The following is a 17489-nucleotide window of genomic DNA, read 5'->3' as shown; positions in this document are numbered from 1 at the left end:
GTCTTTTCGGCTTTCCGTCTAGTAGGAATTGGATGCATGCTACTGAGGAAAAGCATCGTCTCTTCAGACCCACGCTGTGTTTGACAACAGCCGCTAATCAGATAAGAAGACGGGCTGTATCAATATGAACGGACGGCGGGAAACAACGCAATTTACAAATCAAATCAAATCAAATGTTATTTGTCACATTCGCCGAATTCAACAGTGAAATGCTTGCTTACAAGCCCTTAACCAACAATGCAGTTTTAAGAAAAATAAGAGTTAAGAAAGTATTTACTAAATAAACAGAAGTGACAAAATATAAATACAAGAAGAAAATAGAAAAATAACAAATAATTGAAGAGCAACAATAAAATAACAGTAACGAAGCTATATACAGGGGGTACCACTACAGAGTCAATGTGTGGGGGCATGGGCTAGTCCAGGTAATTGAGGTAATATGTACATGTAGGTATAATGATTACATGACATATTCTCAGTATAATATTTGTTGCTTACTGCATACATTGTTATAGTACGTTAGTACTAAATAGTACGTTCTAAATGGCATGTAGTAAGATGAGGACACAGTGTGTAGTTTTATTAAGTAGTAGGCAAGACAGATTTCGGACACGGACAATATTTAACAGTATCCTACTGTTTCTAACTGTAGAACAGTCCTCTGTTACAGTACTTCACTGTAAATCAGAGTCTATATCCAGTCATTAGAACCTTTAGAGGTTCCTCTCAGTATGGAACTCTGTTTATTGTTAGAAAGATGATAACGCATGCCTCGTCATTACTAACATTATCACAGAGTGCCATGGATTCCATAGTGCCACCAGAGGGACTAGCTGGGACTGGCTGTACATGTAGATATGGATTCCATAGTGTCACCAGAGGGACTAGCTGGGACTGGCTGTACATGTAGATATGGATTCCATAGTGCCACCAGAGAGACTGGCTGTACATGTAGATATGGATTCCATAGTGTCACCAGAGGGACTAGCTGGGACTGGCTGTACATGTAGATATGGATTCCATAGTGTCACCAGAGGGACTGGCTGTACATGTAGATATGGATTCCATAGTGTCACCAGAGGGACTAGCTGGGACTGGCTGTACATGTAGATATGGATTCCATAGTGTCACCAGAGGGACTAGCTGGGACTGGCTGTACATGTAGATATGGATTCCATAGTGCCACCAGAGAGACTGGCTGTACATGTAGATATGGATTCCATAGTGTCACCAGAGGGACTAGCTGGGACTGGCTGTACATGTAGATACGGATTCCATAGTGTCACCAGAGGGACTGGCTGTACATGTAGATATGGATTCCATAGTGCCACCAGAGAGACTAGCTGGGACTGGCTGTACATGTAGATATGGATTCCATAGTGTCACCAGAGGGACTAGCTGGGACTGGTTGTACATGTAGATATGGATTCCATAGTGTCACCAGAGGGACTGGCTGTACATGTAGATATGGATTCCATAGTGCCACCAGAGGGACTGGCTGTACATGTAGATATGGATTCCATAGTGCCACCAGAGGGACTGGCTGTACATGTAGATATGGATTCCATAGTGTCACTAGAGGGACTGCCTGTAAATGTAGATATGGATTCCATAGTGCCACCAGAGGGACTAGCTGTACATGTAGATAGGGATTCCATAGTGCCACCAGAGGGACTGGCTGTACATGTAGATATGGATTCCATAGTGCCACCAGAGGGACTGGCTGGGACTGGCTGTACATGTAGATATGGATTCCATAGTGCCACCATAGGGACTGGCTGTACATGTAGATATGGATTCCATAGTGTCACCAGAGGGACTAGCTGGGACTGGTTGTACATGTAGATATGGATTCCATAGTGTCACCAGAGGGACTGGCTGTACATGTAGATATGGATTCCATAGTGCCACCAGAGGGACTGGCTGTACATGTAGATATGGATTCCATAGTGCCACCAGAGGGACTAGCTGTACATGTAGATATGGATTCCATAGTGCCACCAGAGGGACTAGCTGGGACTGGCTGTACATGTAGATATGGATTCCATAGTGCCACCAGAGGGACTGCCTGTACATGTAGATATGGATTCCATAGTGCCACCAGAGGGACTGCCTGTACATGTAGATATGGATTCCATAGTGCCACCAGAGGGACTGCCTGTACATGTAGATATGGATTCCATAGTGCCACCAGAGGGACTAGCTGGGACTGGCTGTACATGTAGATATGGATTCCATAGTGCCACCAGAGGGACTAGCTGGGACTGGCTGTACATGTAGATATGGATTCCATAGTGCCACCAGAGGGACTGCCTGTACATGTAGATATGGATTCCATAGTGCCACCAGAGGGACTAGCTGTACATGTAGATATGGATTCCATAGTGCCACCAGAGGGACTAGCTGGGACTGGCTGTACATGTAGATATGGATTCCATAGTGCCACCAGAGGGACTGCCTGTACATGTAGATATGGATTCCATAGTGCCACCAGAGGGACTGCCTGTACATGTAGATATGGATTCCATAGTGCCACCAGAGGGACTGCCTGTACATGTAGATATGGATTCCATAGTGCCATCAGAGGGACTAGCTGGGACTGGCTGTACATGTAGATATGGATTCCATAGTGCCACCAGAGGGACTAGCTGGGACTGGCTGTACATGTAGATATGGATTCCATAGTGCCACCAGAGGGACTGCCTGTACATGTAGATATGGATTCCATAGTGCCACCAGAGGGACTAGCTGGGACTGGCTGTACATGTAGATATGGATTCCATAGTGCCACCAGAGGGACTAGCTGGGACTGGCTGTACATGTAGATATGGATTCCATAGTGCCACCAGAGGGACTGCCTGTACATGTAGATATGGATTCCATAGTGCCACCAGAGGGACTGCCTGTACATGTACAGGACATATGTGCATGTGTTATCTTATCTGCAAGTCAACAGCAGATACTGTCAGCTTAAGGCCACGTCTGATTCACTTTAGCCTTCTGTTGATAAATGTGAAACGTATTACCATGCTACGCTCTCATTGCATTATGGGTAGTGCAGTGCTTCACGCCGCACACACAGTCAAGGCTGAAACGTACCCGTTGAATAAACCAAGGTTGCTATTTGACGTTTGACTGGAACAGCAATGGAAAGAGGACCTGAGTTATCTGTTGTTGCTCTCAATGTAATGATAATGGTATTCCTCGACTGTCAACGTGTTGTATTGGGTTTATAAAAGGGCACCGTTAAAAAAACGGACAGAAGAAATCAAAGAAAAGTGTTTCCTATCAGACACAATGGAACGATGGAGCCAATGGAACTGTTCCTAAAGCACCCACGTTGCAGGCCAGGATCGCTACACCAACCACAAGTTCTCCCAACATTCAGAGTACAGTATTTCTACCTGGTTTGCTCCAGGCTGTCGGCCTAGTACTGTCTGACCTGTCTCTGAATGGCCCAGGAACCTCTTCTCGGCAAACAGCGAACATTAGGTCACTTTCCAATGGAGTCCCAATTTGGTGTACAACTAACGTTAGCATGACCACATCTCATTTCTGTTTGTTTTTGACATTTCTAGAATGTTTTTTTGTCCAGTTAACTGAATGTTCACAGAGAAAACATGATCTCATTGGGGAGCATCCCTGGGAACCCCAGTTAATAATTCAGACAACTTTTAGAGACGTTGACATTTTAAACCTTCTCAGAATGTCCCTACTAACATTTTGGGAATGCAGAGGTACCGGTAAACATCAAATGATTTCTAGTGTAACAGACATCACTCTGTTCGCTTAGTACCGCTTCCTCCTGATTTGGCTCATACCACGGCTCTAACCCAGAATCTCTGCCTCGCAAACACACCTGACCGCCCTCCTGATTTGGCTCATACCAAGGCTCTAACCCAGAATCTCTGCCTCGCAAACACACCTGACCGCCCTGCTGATTTGGCTCATACCAAGGCTCTAACCCAGAACCTCTGCCTCGCAAACACACCTGACCGCACTGCTGATTTGGCTCATACCAAGGCTCTAACCCAGAACCTCTGCCTCGCAAACACACCTGACCGCCCTGCTGATTTGGCTCATACCACGGCTCTAACCCAGAACCTCTGCCTCGCAAACACACCTGACCGCACTGCTGATTTGGCTCATACCACAGCTCTAACCCAGAATCTCTGCCTCGCAAACACACCTGACCGCCCTCCTGATTTGGCTCATACCAAGGCTCTAACCCAGAACCTCTGCCTCGCAAACACACCTGACCGCCCTGCTGATTTGGCTCATACCAAGGCTCTAACTCAGAATCTCTGCCTCGCAAACACACCTGACCGCCCTGCTGATTTGGCTCATACCACAGCTCTAACCCAGAATCTCTGCCTCGCAAACACACCTGACCGCCCTCCTGATTTGGCTCATACCAAGGCTCTAACCCAGAACCTCTGCCTCGCAAACACACCTGACCGCCCTGCTGATTTGGCTCATACCACGGCTCTAACCCAGAATCTCTGCCTCGCAAACACACCTGACCGCCCTGCTGATTTGGCTCATACCACGGCTCTAACCCAGAATCTCTGCCTCGCAAACACACCTGACCGCCCTGCTGATTTGGCTCATACCAAGGCTCTAACCCAGAATTTCTGCCTCGCAAACACACCTGACCGCCCTGCTGATTTGGCTCATACCACGGCTCTAACCCAGAATCTCTGCCTCGCAAACACACCTGACCGCCCTGCTGATTTGGCTCATACCAAGGCTCTAACTCAGAATCTCTGCCTCGCAAACACACCTGACCGCCCTGCTGATTTGGCTCATACCACAGCTCTAACCCAGAATCTCTGCCTCGCAAACACACCTGACCGCCCTCCTGATTTGGCTCATACCAAGGCTCTAACCCAGAACCTCTGCCTCGCAAACACACCTGACCGCCCTGCTGATTTGGCTCATACCAAGGCTCTAACTCAGAATCTCTGCCTCGCAAACACACCTGACCGCCCTCCTGATTTGGCTCATACCAAGGCTCTAACCCAGAATCTCTGTCTCGCAAACACACCTGACCGCCCTGCTGATTTGGCTCATACCACAGCTCTAACCCAGAATCTCTGCCTCGCAAACACACCTGACCGCCCTCCTGATTTGGCTCATACCAAGGCTCTGACCCAGAATCTCTGCCTCGTAAACACACCTGACCGCCCTCCTGATTTGGCTCATACCACGGCTCTGACCCAGAATCTCTGCCCCGTAAACACACCTGACCGGCCTCCTGATTTGGCTCATACCACGGCTCTAACCCAGAATCTCTGCCTCGCAAACACACCTGACCGCCCTCCTGATTTGGCTCATACCAAGGCTCTAACCCAGAATCTCTGCCTCGCAAACACACCTGACCGCCCTCCTGAAGTGTCTTATCCAGCTATTCGGTAGCAGGTGGGGATCTTTCAGGCTAAGGAGTGAATTTCACACATCCCCATGTGTTACACTGGATTCCTTCTTCCTGACATCATTAATACAGTGCCTAGGGTCATCTGACTCATGCCTCATGTCTCGTTTCCTACCTCTTCATTATGTGTGTGTGTGTTTCCTACCTCTTAACTGCTGGCAGCTGAGACCAATCAGAACACACTATATGAACTGTATCAGCTGACCGGGAAATGAAGTGGTTGAGCTTCAAATGAGGACACAGAAAGATGGTGATGATGATGATGGGGATGATGATGATGGTAATGATGATGGTGGGGATGATGATGATGGGGATGATGATGGTGGTAGTGATGATGATGATGATGATGGTGATGATGGTGATCATTATGATGGTGGTGGTGATGATGGTGATGATGACGATGGTGGTGAATATGATGATTGTGATGGTGATGGTGATGTTGGTGATGATGATGATGGTGGTGATGATGATGATGATGGTGGTGATGGTGATGGTGATGTTGAAGATTGTGGTGGTGGTGATGATGATGGTGGAGTGATGATGATGGTGATGGGGATGGTGATGATGATGGTGGAGTGTTGATGATGGTGATGATGGTGATGTTGATGGTGATGATGATGTTGATGGTGATGATGATGGTGATGGTGATGATGATGGTGATGATGGTGGTGGTGTTGGTGATGATGATGATGATTGTGATGTTGATGATGATGATGATGGTAGTGATGATGGTGGTGATTATGATGATGATGATGATGATGATGATGGTGGTGGTGGTGGTGATGATGATGATGGTGATGGTGGTGGTGGTGATGATGTTGATGATGGTGATGTTGATGATGGTGATGGTGGTGGTGATGATGGTGATGGTGGTGGTGGTGGTGGTGATGGTGATGATGGTGATGTGGATGTTGATGATTTTGATGGTGGTGGTGGTGATGATGATGGTGATGGTGGTGGTGGTGATGGTGATGATGTTGATGATGGTGATGTTGATGTTGATGATGGTGGTGATGATGATGATGATGGTGGTGGTGGTGGTGGTGGTGATGTTGATGATGATGATGTTGATGATGGTGGTGATGTTGATGATGATGATGATGATGATGGCGGTGATTATGAGGATGATGATGGTGGTGGTGATGATGATGATGATGATGATGATGATGATGGTGCTGGATGCTTGTAACATGCCAGAGGGTTACATATCTTGTGGTCTCATACCTGGTCCATGACTAGCTACCAACCAGAAACAGAGAATTTTACAGTGTTAAAGAGACATTGATACATCGTCACAGAGGTTATGGCAGCAGAAGAGGGACAGACCTTTTAGTTACAGCGTAATTGGCATCGGCTGTGCTCACTAGGGACCAAACGGAAGAAAATGGACTGAAACAGGGAGAGAATTTCTGGGCTTAAGAAAACTTTCCTTTTCACAAACTTCCTTTCAGTTACTCTGAGTCACATTGATACAGTGATCACGATGTTCCATTTTGATTTAGTCCATTCAGGAGATGGATGGAAATTCTATCCATTCATTGAACGTGTTCATATACTTATTGAATTACGTTTTAAATGTAATAAATTGAAAAGTTAATTTCCAGAATATATTAAATTAACATTTCCAGTGAATTTAGCCACCTTGATAGTGCTCTTAGGTTAAAGAGACTGCACAATACTGTAGAGGACGTCCCACTAGAGTACTGCCGAAGCCCTGGACCAGAGACCACACACCGTGGGGGAAAGAGCAGCCCTTTGAGTGAATAGAAGTGTAATTAACGTTAATTAACCCTGTGGGCTAGTCTCGTTAGCAGGTAGCATATGTGCTGGTGCCGGGCTGCAATCTGTCTCGTTGGGTCTCAATACAAAGGATGATGGTTAATGAAGGCCCTCCTGCAACATCCACACCACTCAGCTCAGCTGTTATGTGGCTGGTAGCACTCTGGTGTTTAGTCACCATCTCATCTCCTCCATTTGTATTGGGTGGATGGATACCATGGATAGCATTATTCAGCAGATTGGTAGAGGTGCTAAAATCCCAAATGTGTAAAGGGAAATCCAAAAGGACTTAATATTATAAATAAACAACATATTATGGGCTGGCCACCACATCCAAATTGCTTACTTTAGACAAAGAAACTGTGTCATCTCAATTAAATATGCATATTGAAGGAAAGAAGTCTGACTAGTTTATTCTATTTTGATATTTGAAATACTGTGTAGTGCACATAAGTAGGTAAGTATGCTAAACAATCCTAGCATACATCAGTGCTTTGTGTACCAGTCATCCTTCTCATTAACTCAATTTAATAATCAGTGCAATTCCCCAAATGTGACTTGTTGCTAAAACCAAGAGATGGTCAGTAAAGAATACTGTATGTCCATCCAAAAAAGAGAGATATAAAAGAAAGGGTGGAGTTAGGGAAAGACATGTTGGAGCAGATGGGTTGAGTGTGTTAGAGTTAGAGGGAGAGAGTGGAAGAGAGAGTTAGAGAGTGAGCGAGAGAGAGACAGAGAGTTAGAGAGAGAGAGAGAGAGAGAGAGAAATGGTGTTCCACAAAAGAATAAAGACAGTCAGAGAAAAGTAAAGACTAGAGGATGGAGAGGTAGAATGAGGACTAGAGGATGGAGAGGTAGAATGAGGACTAGAGGATGGAGAGATAGAATGAGGACTAGAGGGTGGAGAGGTAGAATGAGGACTAGAGGATGGAGAGGTAGAATGAGGACTAGAGGATGGAGAGGTAGAATGAGGACTAGAGGATGGAGAGGTAGAATGAGGACTAGAGGATGGAGTGGTAGAATGAGGACTGGAGGATGGAAAGATAGAATGAGGACTAGAGGATGGAGAGGTAGAATGAGGACTAGAGGATGGAGTGGTAGAATGAGGACTAGAGGATGGAAAGGTAGAATGAGGACTAGAGGATGGAGAGATAGAATGAGGACTAGAGGATGGAGAGGTAGAATGAGGACTAAAGGATGGAGAGGTAGAATGAGGACTAGAGGATGGAGAGGTAGAATGAGGACTAGAGGATGGAGTGGTAGAATGAGGACTGGAGGATGGAAAGATAGAATGAGGACTAGAGGATGGAGAGAGAATGAGGACTAGAGGATGGAGTGGTAGAATGAGGACTAGAGGATGGAAAGGTAAAATGAGGACTAGAGGATGGAGAGATAGAATGAGGACTAGAGGATGGAGAGGTAGAATGAGGACTAGAAGATGGAGAGGTAGAATGAGTACTAGAGGATGGAGAGATACAATGAGGACTAGAGGATAGAGAGATACAATGTGGACTAGAGGATGGAGAGGTGGAATGAGGACTAGAGGATGGAAAGGTAGAATGAGGACTAGAGGATGGAGGGGTAGAATGAGGACTAGAGGATGGAGTGGTAGAATGAGGACTAGAGGATGGAGTGGTAGAATGAGGACTAGAGGGTGGAGAGATAGAATGACGACTAGAGGATGGAGAGGTAGAATGAGGACTAGAGGATGGAGTGGTAGAATGAGGACTAGAGGATGGAGAGGTAGAATGAGGACTAGAGGATGGAGTGGTAGAATGAGGACTAGAGGATGGAGGATGGAGAGGTAGAATGAGGACTAGGGGATGGAGAGGTAGAATGAGGACTAGAGGATGGAGTGGTAGAATGAGGACTGGAGGATGGAAAGATAGAATGAGGACTAGAGGATGGAGAGATAGAATGAGGACTAGAGGATGGAGTGGTAGAATGAGGACTAGAGGATGGAAAGGTAGAATGAGGACTAGAGGATGGAGAGATAGAATAAGGACTAGAGGATGGAGAGGTAGAATGAGGACTAGAGGATGGAGAGGTAGAATGAGGATTAGAGGATGGAGAGGTAGAATGAGGAATAGAGGATGGAGTGGTAGAATGAGGACTAGAGGATGGAGAGATAGAATGAGGACTAGAGGATGGAGTGGTAGAATGAGGAATAGAGGATGGAGAGGTAGAATGAGGACTAGAGGATGGAGAGGTAGAATGAGGAATAGAGGATGGAGAGGTAGAATGAGGACTAGAGGGTGGATAGGTAGAATGAGGACTAGAGGATGGAGAGGTAGAATGAGGACTAGAGGGTGGAGAGGTAGAATGAGGACTAGAGGATGGAGAGGTAGAATGAGGAATAGAGGATGGAGTGGTAGAATGAGGAATAGAGGATGGAGAGGTAGAATGAGGAATAGAGGATGGAGTGGTAGAATGAGGAAGAGGGTGGAGAGGTAGAATGAGAGTGGGATGGAGAGGTAGAATGAGGAATAGAGGATGGAGTGGTAGAATGAGGAATAGAGGATGGAGTGGTAGAATGAGGAATAGAGGATGGTGGTAGAATGAGGAATAGAGGATGGAGAGGTAGAATGAGGAATAGAGGATGGAGTGGTAGAATGAGGACTAGAGGATGGAGAGGTAGAATGAGGACTAGAGGAGGGAGAGGTAGAATGAGGACTAGAGGAGGGAGAGGTAGAATGAGGAATAGAGGATGGAGAGGTAGAATGAGGAATAGAGGATGGAGAGATAGAATGAGGAATAGAGGATGACCCACTAGCGTAGTATGTGTTGCGCTTGATGCCATCGTTTATTCCTCCAAATTCGTTTCCGGAAGTAAATATTTTTGGGTAATCCTAATCTGAATGTTGTGACAGATTAAGAGGGAGTGGGAGGAGAGATTTGGATCACTTGAACAGCGCATGAGAGATGGAAAAAGGGAGAGAGCGAGTGAGGAGGGAGGGAGAATACACCGGAAGAGGTACAGTAGCAGGGGATAGGATAGAGGGAGGGAGTGAGGGAGGGAGGGAGGGAGGGAGGGAGGGAGGGAGGGAGGGAGGGAGGGAGGGAGGGAGGGAATAACATTTAATCCCATTTACATCCAAATAAACTGTTTTTTATCCCTCTATCTATACATTGTATTAGTCACTATAACAATACACTGTATACTACTTCGCTAAATAAATATTATGTACATTTCAATCTAGAACCAAGTTTTCTCTCTATCTTCTATGCTGTTCTTGGTTTGCGTCTTACTGATTGCGTGTTTTCAGCGTTTGAAGGGATTACAACAAATCTGCTTTGTTGAAAGGGGGAGGTACAAGCTGCAACATAAGAGCATTGACCAACATACATATAGAGAGATATACTGAACAAAAATATACACGCAACATACATCAATTTCAACCATTTTATTGAGTTACAGTTCATATGAGGACATCAGTCAATTGAATTAAATGCATATACATGTACTGCCAATTTCTCTAAAACTACATTGGAGGTTTCTTATGGTGGAGGAATGAATATTAAATTCTCTGGCAACAGCTCTGGTGGACATTCATGCAATCAGCATGCACCTGTGTAATGATAATGCTGTTTAATTAGCTTCTTGATATGCCACACCTGTCAGGTGGATGGATTATCTTGGCAAAGGGAGAAATGCTCACAAACAGGGATTTAAACAAATTCGTGCACAAAATTTGAAAGAAACTGACTGACTGACTGACTGACTGACTGGCTGGCTGACTGACAACGAGAGAGAGAGAGATAGATAGAGAGAGAGAGAGAGAGAGAGAGAGAGAGAGACAGAAAGAGAGAGAGAGAGAGATATATATATATATATATATAGAGAGAGAGAGAGAGAGAGAGAGAGAGAGAGAGAGAGAGAATATTAGAAGGGGTATAACTCAATAATTCATCTCCCCCAAAATCTATTAATATTTAATCAATCTAAGAGTTGGACTTGCTTGTGTGTATTGTGTATTTGTGTTAATTCAAATCAAATTGTATTTGTAACATGCGCTGAATACAGCAGGTCTACCTTACAGTGAAATGCTTATTGTGTGTCTGTGTGTGTGTTCAGTGTGTGTCTGTGTGTTTGTCCAGTGTGTGTTCAGTGTGTGTGTGTTCATACTTGTGGGAGAAAAATAATGGAAGAGGAGAATAGAGTGAGGCAAGAATCATCTCCAGGAATCTCTAAATCACTTGATTTGAATAAAGGATGAGTCTTTCTATTTAGACATTCTATTTTATTTAGTCCGGACTGATTCACAATGAATCAACTCTTTGGAACACAATGACTCCTAGCATTGATTCCGGCTGTTTTTGTCGACCTCACTGAGTAACTGGAACCTCCATGGAAACCAGACAACCTGTGAGCTCCTGTGTGACCCTGTACAAACACACACACACACATGCACATGCAAGCACACACTAAAACACTGATACACACGCACACCTACACACACCTATATATATACACACACACACACACCTATACACACACACAAAACATCTCTAATTCTGTCTCTGTCCCTCTCTGTCTCTCTCTACCCCTCTCTCATTCTGTATCTCTCTGCCCCTCTCTCTCCATCTCTCACTCTCTGTATCTCTCTACCCCTCTCTCATTCTGTATCTCTCTACCCCTCTCTCATTCTGTATCTCTCTACCCCTCTCTCATTCTGTATCTCTCTACCCCTCTGTCATTCTGTCTCTCTAATTCTGTCTCTGCCCTCTCTGTCTTTCGCTCTACCCCTCTCGGTCTCTCTCTCTACCCCTCTCTCATTCTCTCTCTCTAATTCTGTCTCTGCGCCTCTCTGTCTCTCTCTCTACCCTTCTCTCATTCTCTCTCTCTAATTATGTCTCTGTCCCTCTCTGTCTCTCTCTCTACCCCTCTCGGTCTCTCTCTCTACCCCTCTCTCATTCTCTCTCTCTAATTATGTCTCTGTCCCTCTCTGTCTCTCTCTCTACCCCTCTCGGTCTCTCTCTCTCTTTCTTTGCCATGCTAGCTATAGGTGAAATTAGCCATTGCATATATACTGTGATTGTGTGTGTGTGTGTGTGTGTGTGTGTGTGTGTGTGTGTGTGTGTGTGTGTGTGTGTGTGTGTGACAGAGTGGTCAGTGCCAGAGCAGCAGCAGGTATAGGCTACTGTGAAGGACTGAACACTGGGGGAATGTGCCATAGCTGGTACCCACCCACCTAGGGACCAGGCAAACAACAGATGCTCCTACACAGGGGGAGTTGCTGATTCAGAGATGACCTTAACATACTTAACATATGCGTGTGTGTGTGTGTGTGTGTGTGTGTGTGTGTGTTTTGTGTAAACTTGGGAGAGACAGGCTTTTTGATCATGAAACCCCTATAAAACTGTGGAAAGACAATCTATGTGAAATGTTTGCTTGATATCTTAACCATGTGTACACATGGCTAGGGTCATGTTAACGCAGTCTGTATGGATTGCCAATACACAGTACTGAATTCAGGGAGGGGGGGGGTAGCCCACCCGGGACTCGGACCTACAACCTTCTGGCTGTGAGGCAGTCATGCTATCCACAGTATCAGTGATGTTCATGTTATACCACGGCTGGGGGGGTGGGGCTTACGACCTCCCAGGCCCTTCAAAAAATGGTTGTGTTGTCATCTCTAGCTTCAAACTGAAATTCATGATATGACTGAACTGAAAAGGGAATTAAGCCCAACCCTGGTAAACATGTAGATGACCTTGACCTTGTCGACATTACAAACACGTTGGTTTACAAAAAGGTGTCCTTTCGACACATCAATGGAAATTTGACTTGGCTGTTGCATTGGTTAGGTCCACATTCTCCCTGCTTACTGACACTACATGACACTAACAGACGCCTTCACCCAAGGAGACATACAGTACAGCTGAGTACACACAGCGAGTACATACACACAGTACACACGTGTGAAGTATACTATGTGATTCAGGGCAACAGGTGGTTTTACCTCTAGTGGTCAGAGCGTTGGGCCAGTAACCGTAAGGTTGCTAGATCGAATCCCTGAGCCGATGGGGTCAAAATCTGTCATTCTGCCCCTGAACAGGCAGTTAACCCACCGTTCCTAGGCCGTCATTGTAAATAAGAATTTGTTCTTAACTGACTTGCCTGGTTAAATAAAGTTAAATAAGAAATAATAATAATAAATGATATGGGAATTGAACCCTTGCCGTTGTTAACACAATGCTCCTTCTTCCAACTGAGCACCACAGGGTTCAATTCCCACTACATTTCACTTTCTTCTTTTTCTTTTATAGAATTGTAAAGCCACTTTGGGTGCTTGAAGAGCGCTACATACCATGTGTAATTATTACTATTGCTACTAACTTTGTCCCTCTCTCTCCCTCTGCTCTTCACCAGAATCCTAGAAAAGCGTCAGCCCAATGGGGAGACCATCGAGCTTTCGGCCGAGGGCCGCCCAGAGCTTGTGGAGGAGAAGGAGATGCCCGTGGTGGACTGCACCTGCTTCGGCCTTCCCCGTCGTTACATCATCGCCATCCTCTCAGGCCTGGGCTTCTGCATCTCCTTCGGCATCCGCTGCAACCTGGGCGTGGCCATCGTCAGCATGGTCAACGACCACACCGTCTGGAAGGGTAACAAGGAGGTCCTGGTGGTGAGGCACACTGTTCTGGCACTTACACTCGCACTTCTATTTTCTTCCTACACTTCTAGAACTAAAAAGGTGCTATCTAGAACCTAAAAAGGTTATTCGGCTGTCCCCATAGGAGAACCCTTTAAAGAATCCTTTTCGGTTCCAGGTAGAACACTTTTGGTTCCAAGTAAAAACCCATTTGGAAAATGATTATTTTTGGTTCCAGGTAGACCTCTTTTGGAAAAAGGTTCTACCTGGAACCGAAACGGTCTTACATGGAACCAAAAAGGGCTCTCCTTTATAGGACAGCCGAAGAACCCTTGTGGAACTTTTTTGTCTAAGACTGTAGTGCTGACTTTGCTGATGGCTGCTTTAATGAGGAAAACATTTACTATGACTGTCTGCTTTAATGAGGAAAACATTTACTATGAGTGTCTGTTTAATGAGGAAAACATTTACTATGACTGTCTGCTTAATGAGGAAAACATTTACTTACTATGACTGTCTACTTTAATGAGGAAAACATTTACTTACTATGACTGTCTGCTTTAATGAGGAAAACATTTACTATGGCTGTCTGTTTAATGAGGAAAACATTTATGTCTATGACTGTCTGTTTAATGAGGAAAACATTTACTATGACTGTCTGTTTAATGAGGAAAACATTTATGTCTATGACTGTCTGCTTTAATGAGGAAAACATTTACTATGACTGTCTGATTAATGAGGAAAACATTTACTATGACTGTCTGCTTTAATGAGGAAAACATTTACTATGACTTTCTGTTTAATGAGGAAAACATTTACTATGACTGTCTGCTTTAATGAGGAAAACATTTACTTACTATGACTGTCTGCTTTAATGAGGAAAACATTTACTTACTATGACTGTCTGCTTTAATGAGGAAAACATTTACTTACTATGAGTGTCTGCTTTAATGAGGAAAACATTTACTATGACTGTCTGCTTTAATGAGGAAAACATTTACTTACTATGACTGTCTGCTTTAATGAGAAAAACATTTACTTACTATGACTGTCTGCTTTAATGAGGAAAACATTTACTATGAGTGTCTGCTTTAATGAGGAAAACATTTACTTACTATGACTGTCTGCTTTAATGAGGAAAACATTTACTATGAGTGTCTGCTTTAATGAGGAAAACATTTACTTACTATGACTGTCTGCTTTAATGAGGAAAACATTTACTTACTATGACTGTCTGCTTTAATGAGGAAAACATTTACTATGACTGTCTGCTTTAATGAGGAAAACATTTACTATGACTGTCTGCTTTAATGAGGAAAACATTTACTATGACTGTCTGCTTTAATGAGGAAAACATTTACTATGACTGTCTGTTTAATGAGGAAAACATTTACTATGACTGTCTGTTTAATGAGGAAACCATTTACTTACTATGACTGTCTGCTTTAATGAGGAAAACATTTACTATGACTGTCTGCTTTAATGAGGAAAACATTTACTTACTATGAGTGTCTGCTTTAATGAGGAAAACATTTACTATGAGTGTCTGCTTTAATGAGGAAAACATTTACTTACTATGACTGTCTGCTTTAATGAGGAAAACATTTACTTACTATGACTGTCTGCTTTAATGAGGAAAACATTTACTATGACTGTCTGCTTTAATGAGGAAAACATTTACTTACTATGACTGTCTGCTTTAATGAGGAAAACATTTACTTACTATGACTGTCTGCTTTAATGAGGAAAACATTTACTTACTATGACTGTCTGCTTTAATGAGGAAAACATTTACTATGACTGTCTGCTTTAATGAGGAAAACATTTACTATGACTGTCTGTTTAATGAGGAAAACATTTACTATGACTTTCTGTTTAATGAGGAAAACATTTACTATGACTGTCTGCTTTAATGAGGAAAACATTTACTTACTATGACTGTCTGCTTTAATGAGGAAAACATTTACTTACTATGAGTGTCTGCTTTAATGAGGAAAACATTTACTATGACTGTCTGCTTTAATGAGGAAAGCATTTACTTACTATGAGTGTCTGCTTTAATGAGGAAAACATTTACTATGAGTGTCTGCTTTAATGAGGAAAACATTTACTTACTATGACTGTCTGCTTTAATGAGGAAAACATTTACTTACTATGACTGTCTGCTTTAATGAGGAAAACATTTACTATGACTGTCTGCTTTAATGAGGAAAACATTTACTTACTATGACTGTCTGCTTTAATGAGGAAAACATTTACTTACTATGACTGTCTGCTTTAATGAGGAAAACATTTACTTACTATGACTGTCTGCTTTAATGAGGAAAACATTTACTATGACTGTCTGCTTTAATGAGGAAAACATTTACTATGACTGTCTGTTTAATGAGGAAAACATTTACTATGACTTTCTGTTTAATGAGGAAAACATTTACTATGACTGTCTGCTTTAATGAGGAAAACATTTACTTACTATGACTGTCTGCTTTAATGAGGAAAACATTTACTTACTATGAGTGTCTGCTTTAATGAGGAAAACATTTACTATGACTGTCTGCTTTAATGAGGAAAGCATTTACTTACTATGACTGGCTGCTTTAATGAGGAAAACATTTACTATGACTGTCTACTTTAATGAGGAAAACATTTACTTACTATGACTGTCTGCTTTAATGAGGAAAACATTTACTATGAGTGTCTGCTTTAATGAGGAAAACATTTACTTACAATGACTGTCTGCTTTAATGAGGAAAACATTTACTTACTATGACTGTCTGCTTTAATGAGGAAAACATTTACTTACTATGACTGTCTGCTTTAATGAGGAAAACATTTACTTACTATGACTGTCTGCTTTAATGAGGAAAACATTTACTTACTATGACTGTCTGCTTTAATGAGGAAAACATTTACTTACTATGACTCTCTGCTTTAATGAGGAAAACATTTACTATGACTGTCTGCTTTAATGAGGAAAACATTTACTTACTATGACTGTCTGCTTTTATGAGGAAAACATTTACTATGACTGTCTGCTTTAATGAGGAAAACATTTACTTACTATGACTGGCTGCTTTAATGAGGAAAACATTTACTATGACTGTCTGCTTTAATGAGGAAAACATTTACTTACTATGACTGTCTGTTTAATGAGGAAAACATTTACTATGACTGTCTGCTTTAATGAGGAAAACATTTACTATGACTATCTGCTTTAATGAGGAAAACATTTACTTACTATGACTGTCTGCTTTAATGAGGAAAACATTTACTTACTATGACTGTCTGTTTAATGAGGAAAACATTTACTATGACTATCTGCTTTAATGAGGAAAACATTTACTTACTATGACTGTCTGCTTTAATGAGGAAAACATTTACTTACTATGACTGTCTGCTTTAATGAGGAAAACATTTACTATGACTGTCTGTTTAATGAGGAAAACATTTACTATGACTTTCTGTTTAATGAGGAAAACATTTACTATGACTGTCTGCTTTAATGAGGAAAGCATTTACTTACTATGACTGTCTGCTTTAATGAGGAAAACATTTACTTACTATGATTGTCTGCTTTAATGAGGAAAACATTTACTATGACTGTCTGCTTTAATGAGGAAAACATTTACTATGACTGTCTACTTTAATGAGGAAAACATTTACTTACTATGACTGTCTGCTTT

General features: G+C 42.9%; 1 protein-coding gene across 1 annotated transcript in view; it reads left to right on the top strand.

Moving 5' to 3' along the window:
* Nucleotides 1-17489, top strand: part of LOC139421614 (vesicular glutamate transporter 1-like) — a 60245-nt gene that overhangs the window by 13340 nt on the left and 29416 nt on the right. Inside the window, exon 2 of the mRNA XM_071172673.1 lies at nucleotides 13587-13839. Within this exon, the coding sequence (XP_071028774.1) occupies nucleotides 13587-13839 (253 nt within the window). The remainder of the gene's footprint in view (nucleotides 1-13586; nucleotides 13840-17489) is intronic.

The sequence above is a fragment of the Oncorhynchus clarkii genome, chromosome 12 (genome assembly GCF_045791955.1).
Source record: "Oncorhynchus clarkii lewisi isolate Uvic-CL-2024 chromosome 12, UVic_Ocla_1.0, whole genome shotgun sequence".
Taxonomy (NCBI): domain Eukaryota; kingdom Metazoa; phylum Chordata; class Actinopteri; order Salmoniformes; family Salmonidae; genus Oncorhynchus; species Oncorhynchus clarkii.
Note: the sequence above shows the minus strand (reverse complement) of the source record. Positions and strands in the feature narration are given on the sequence as shown.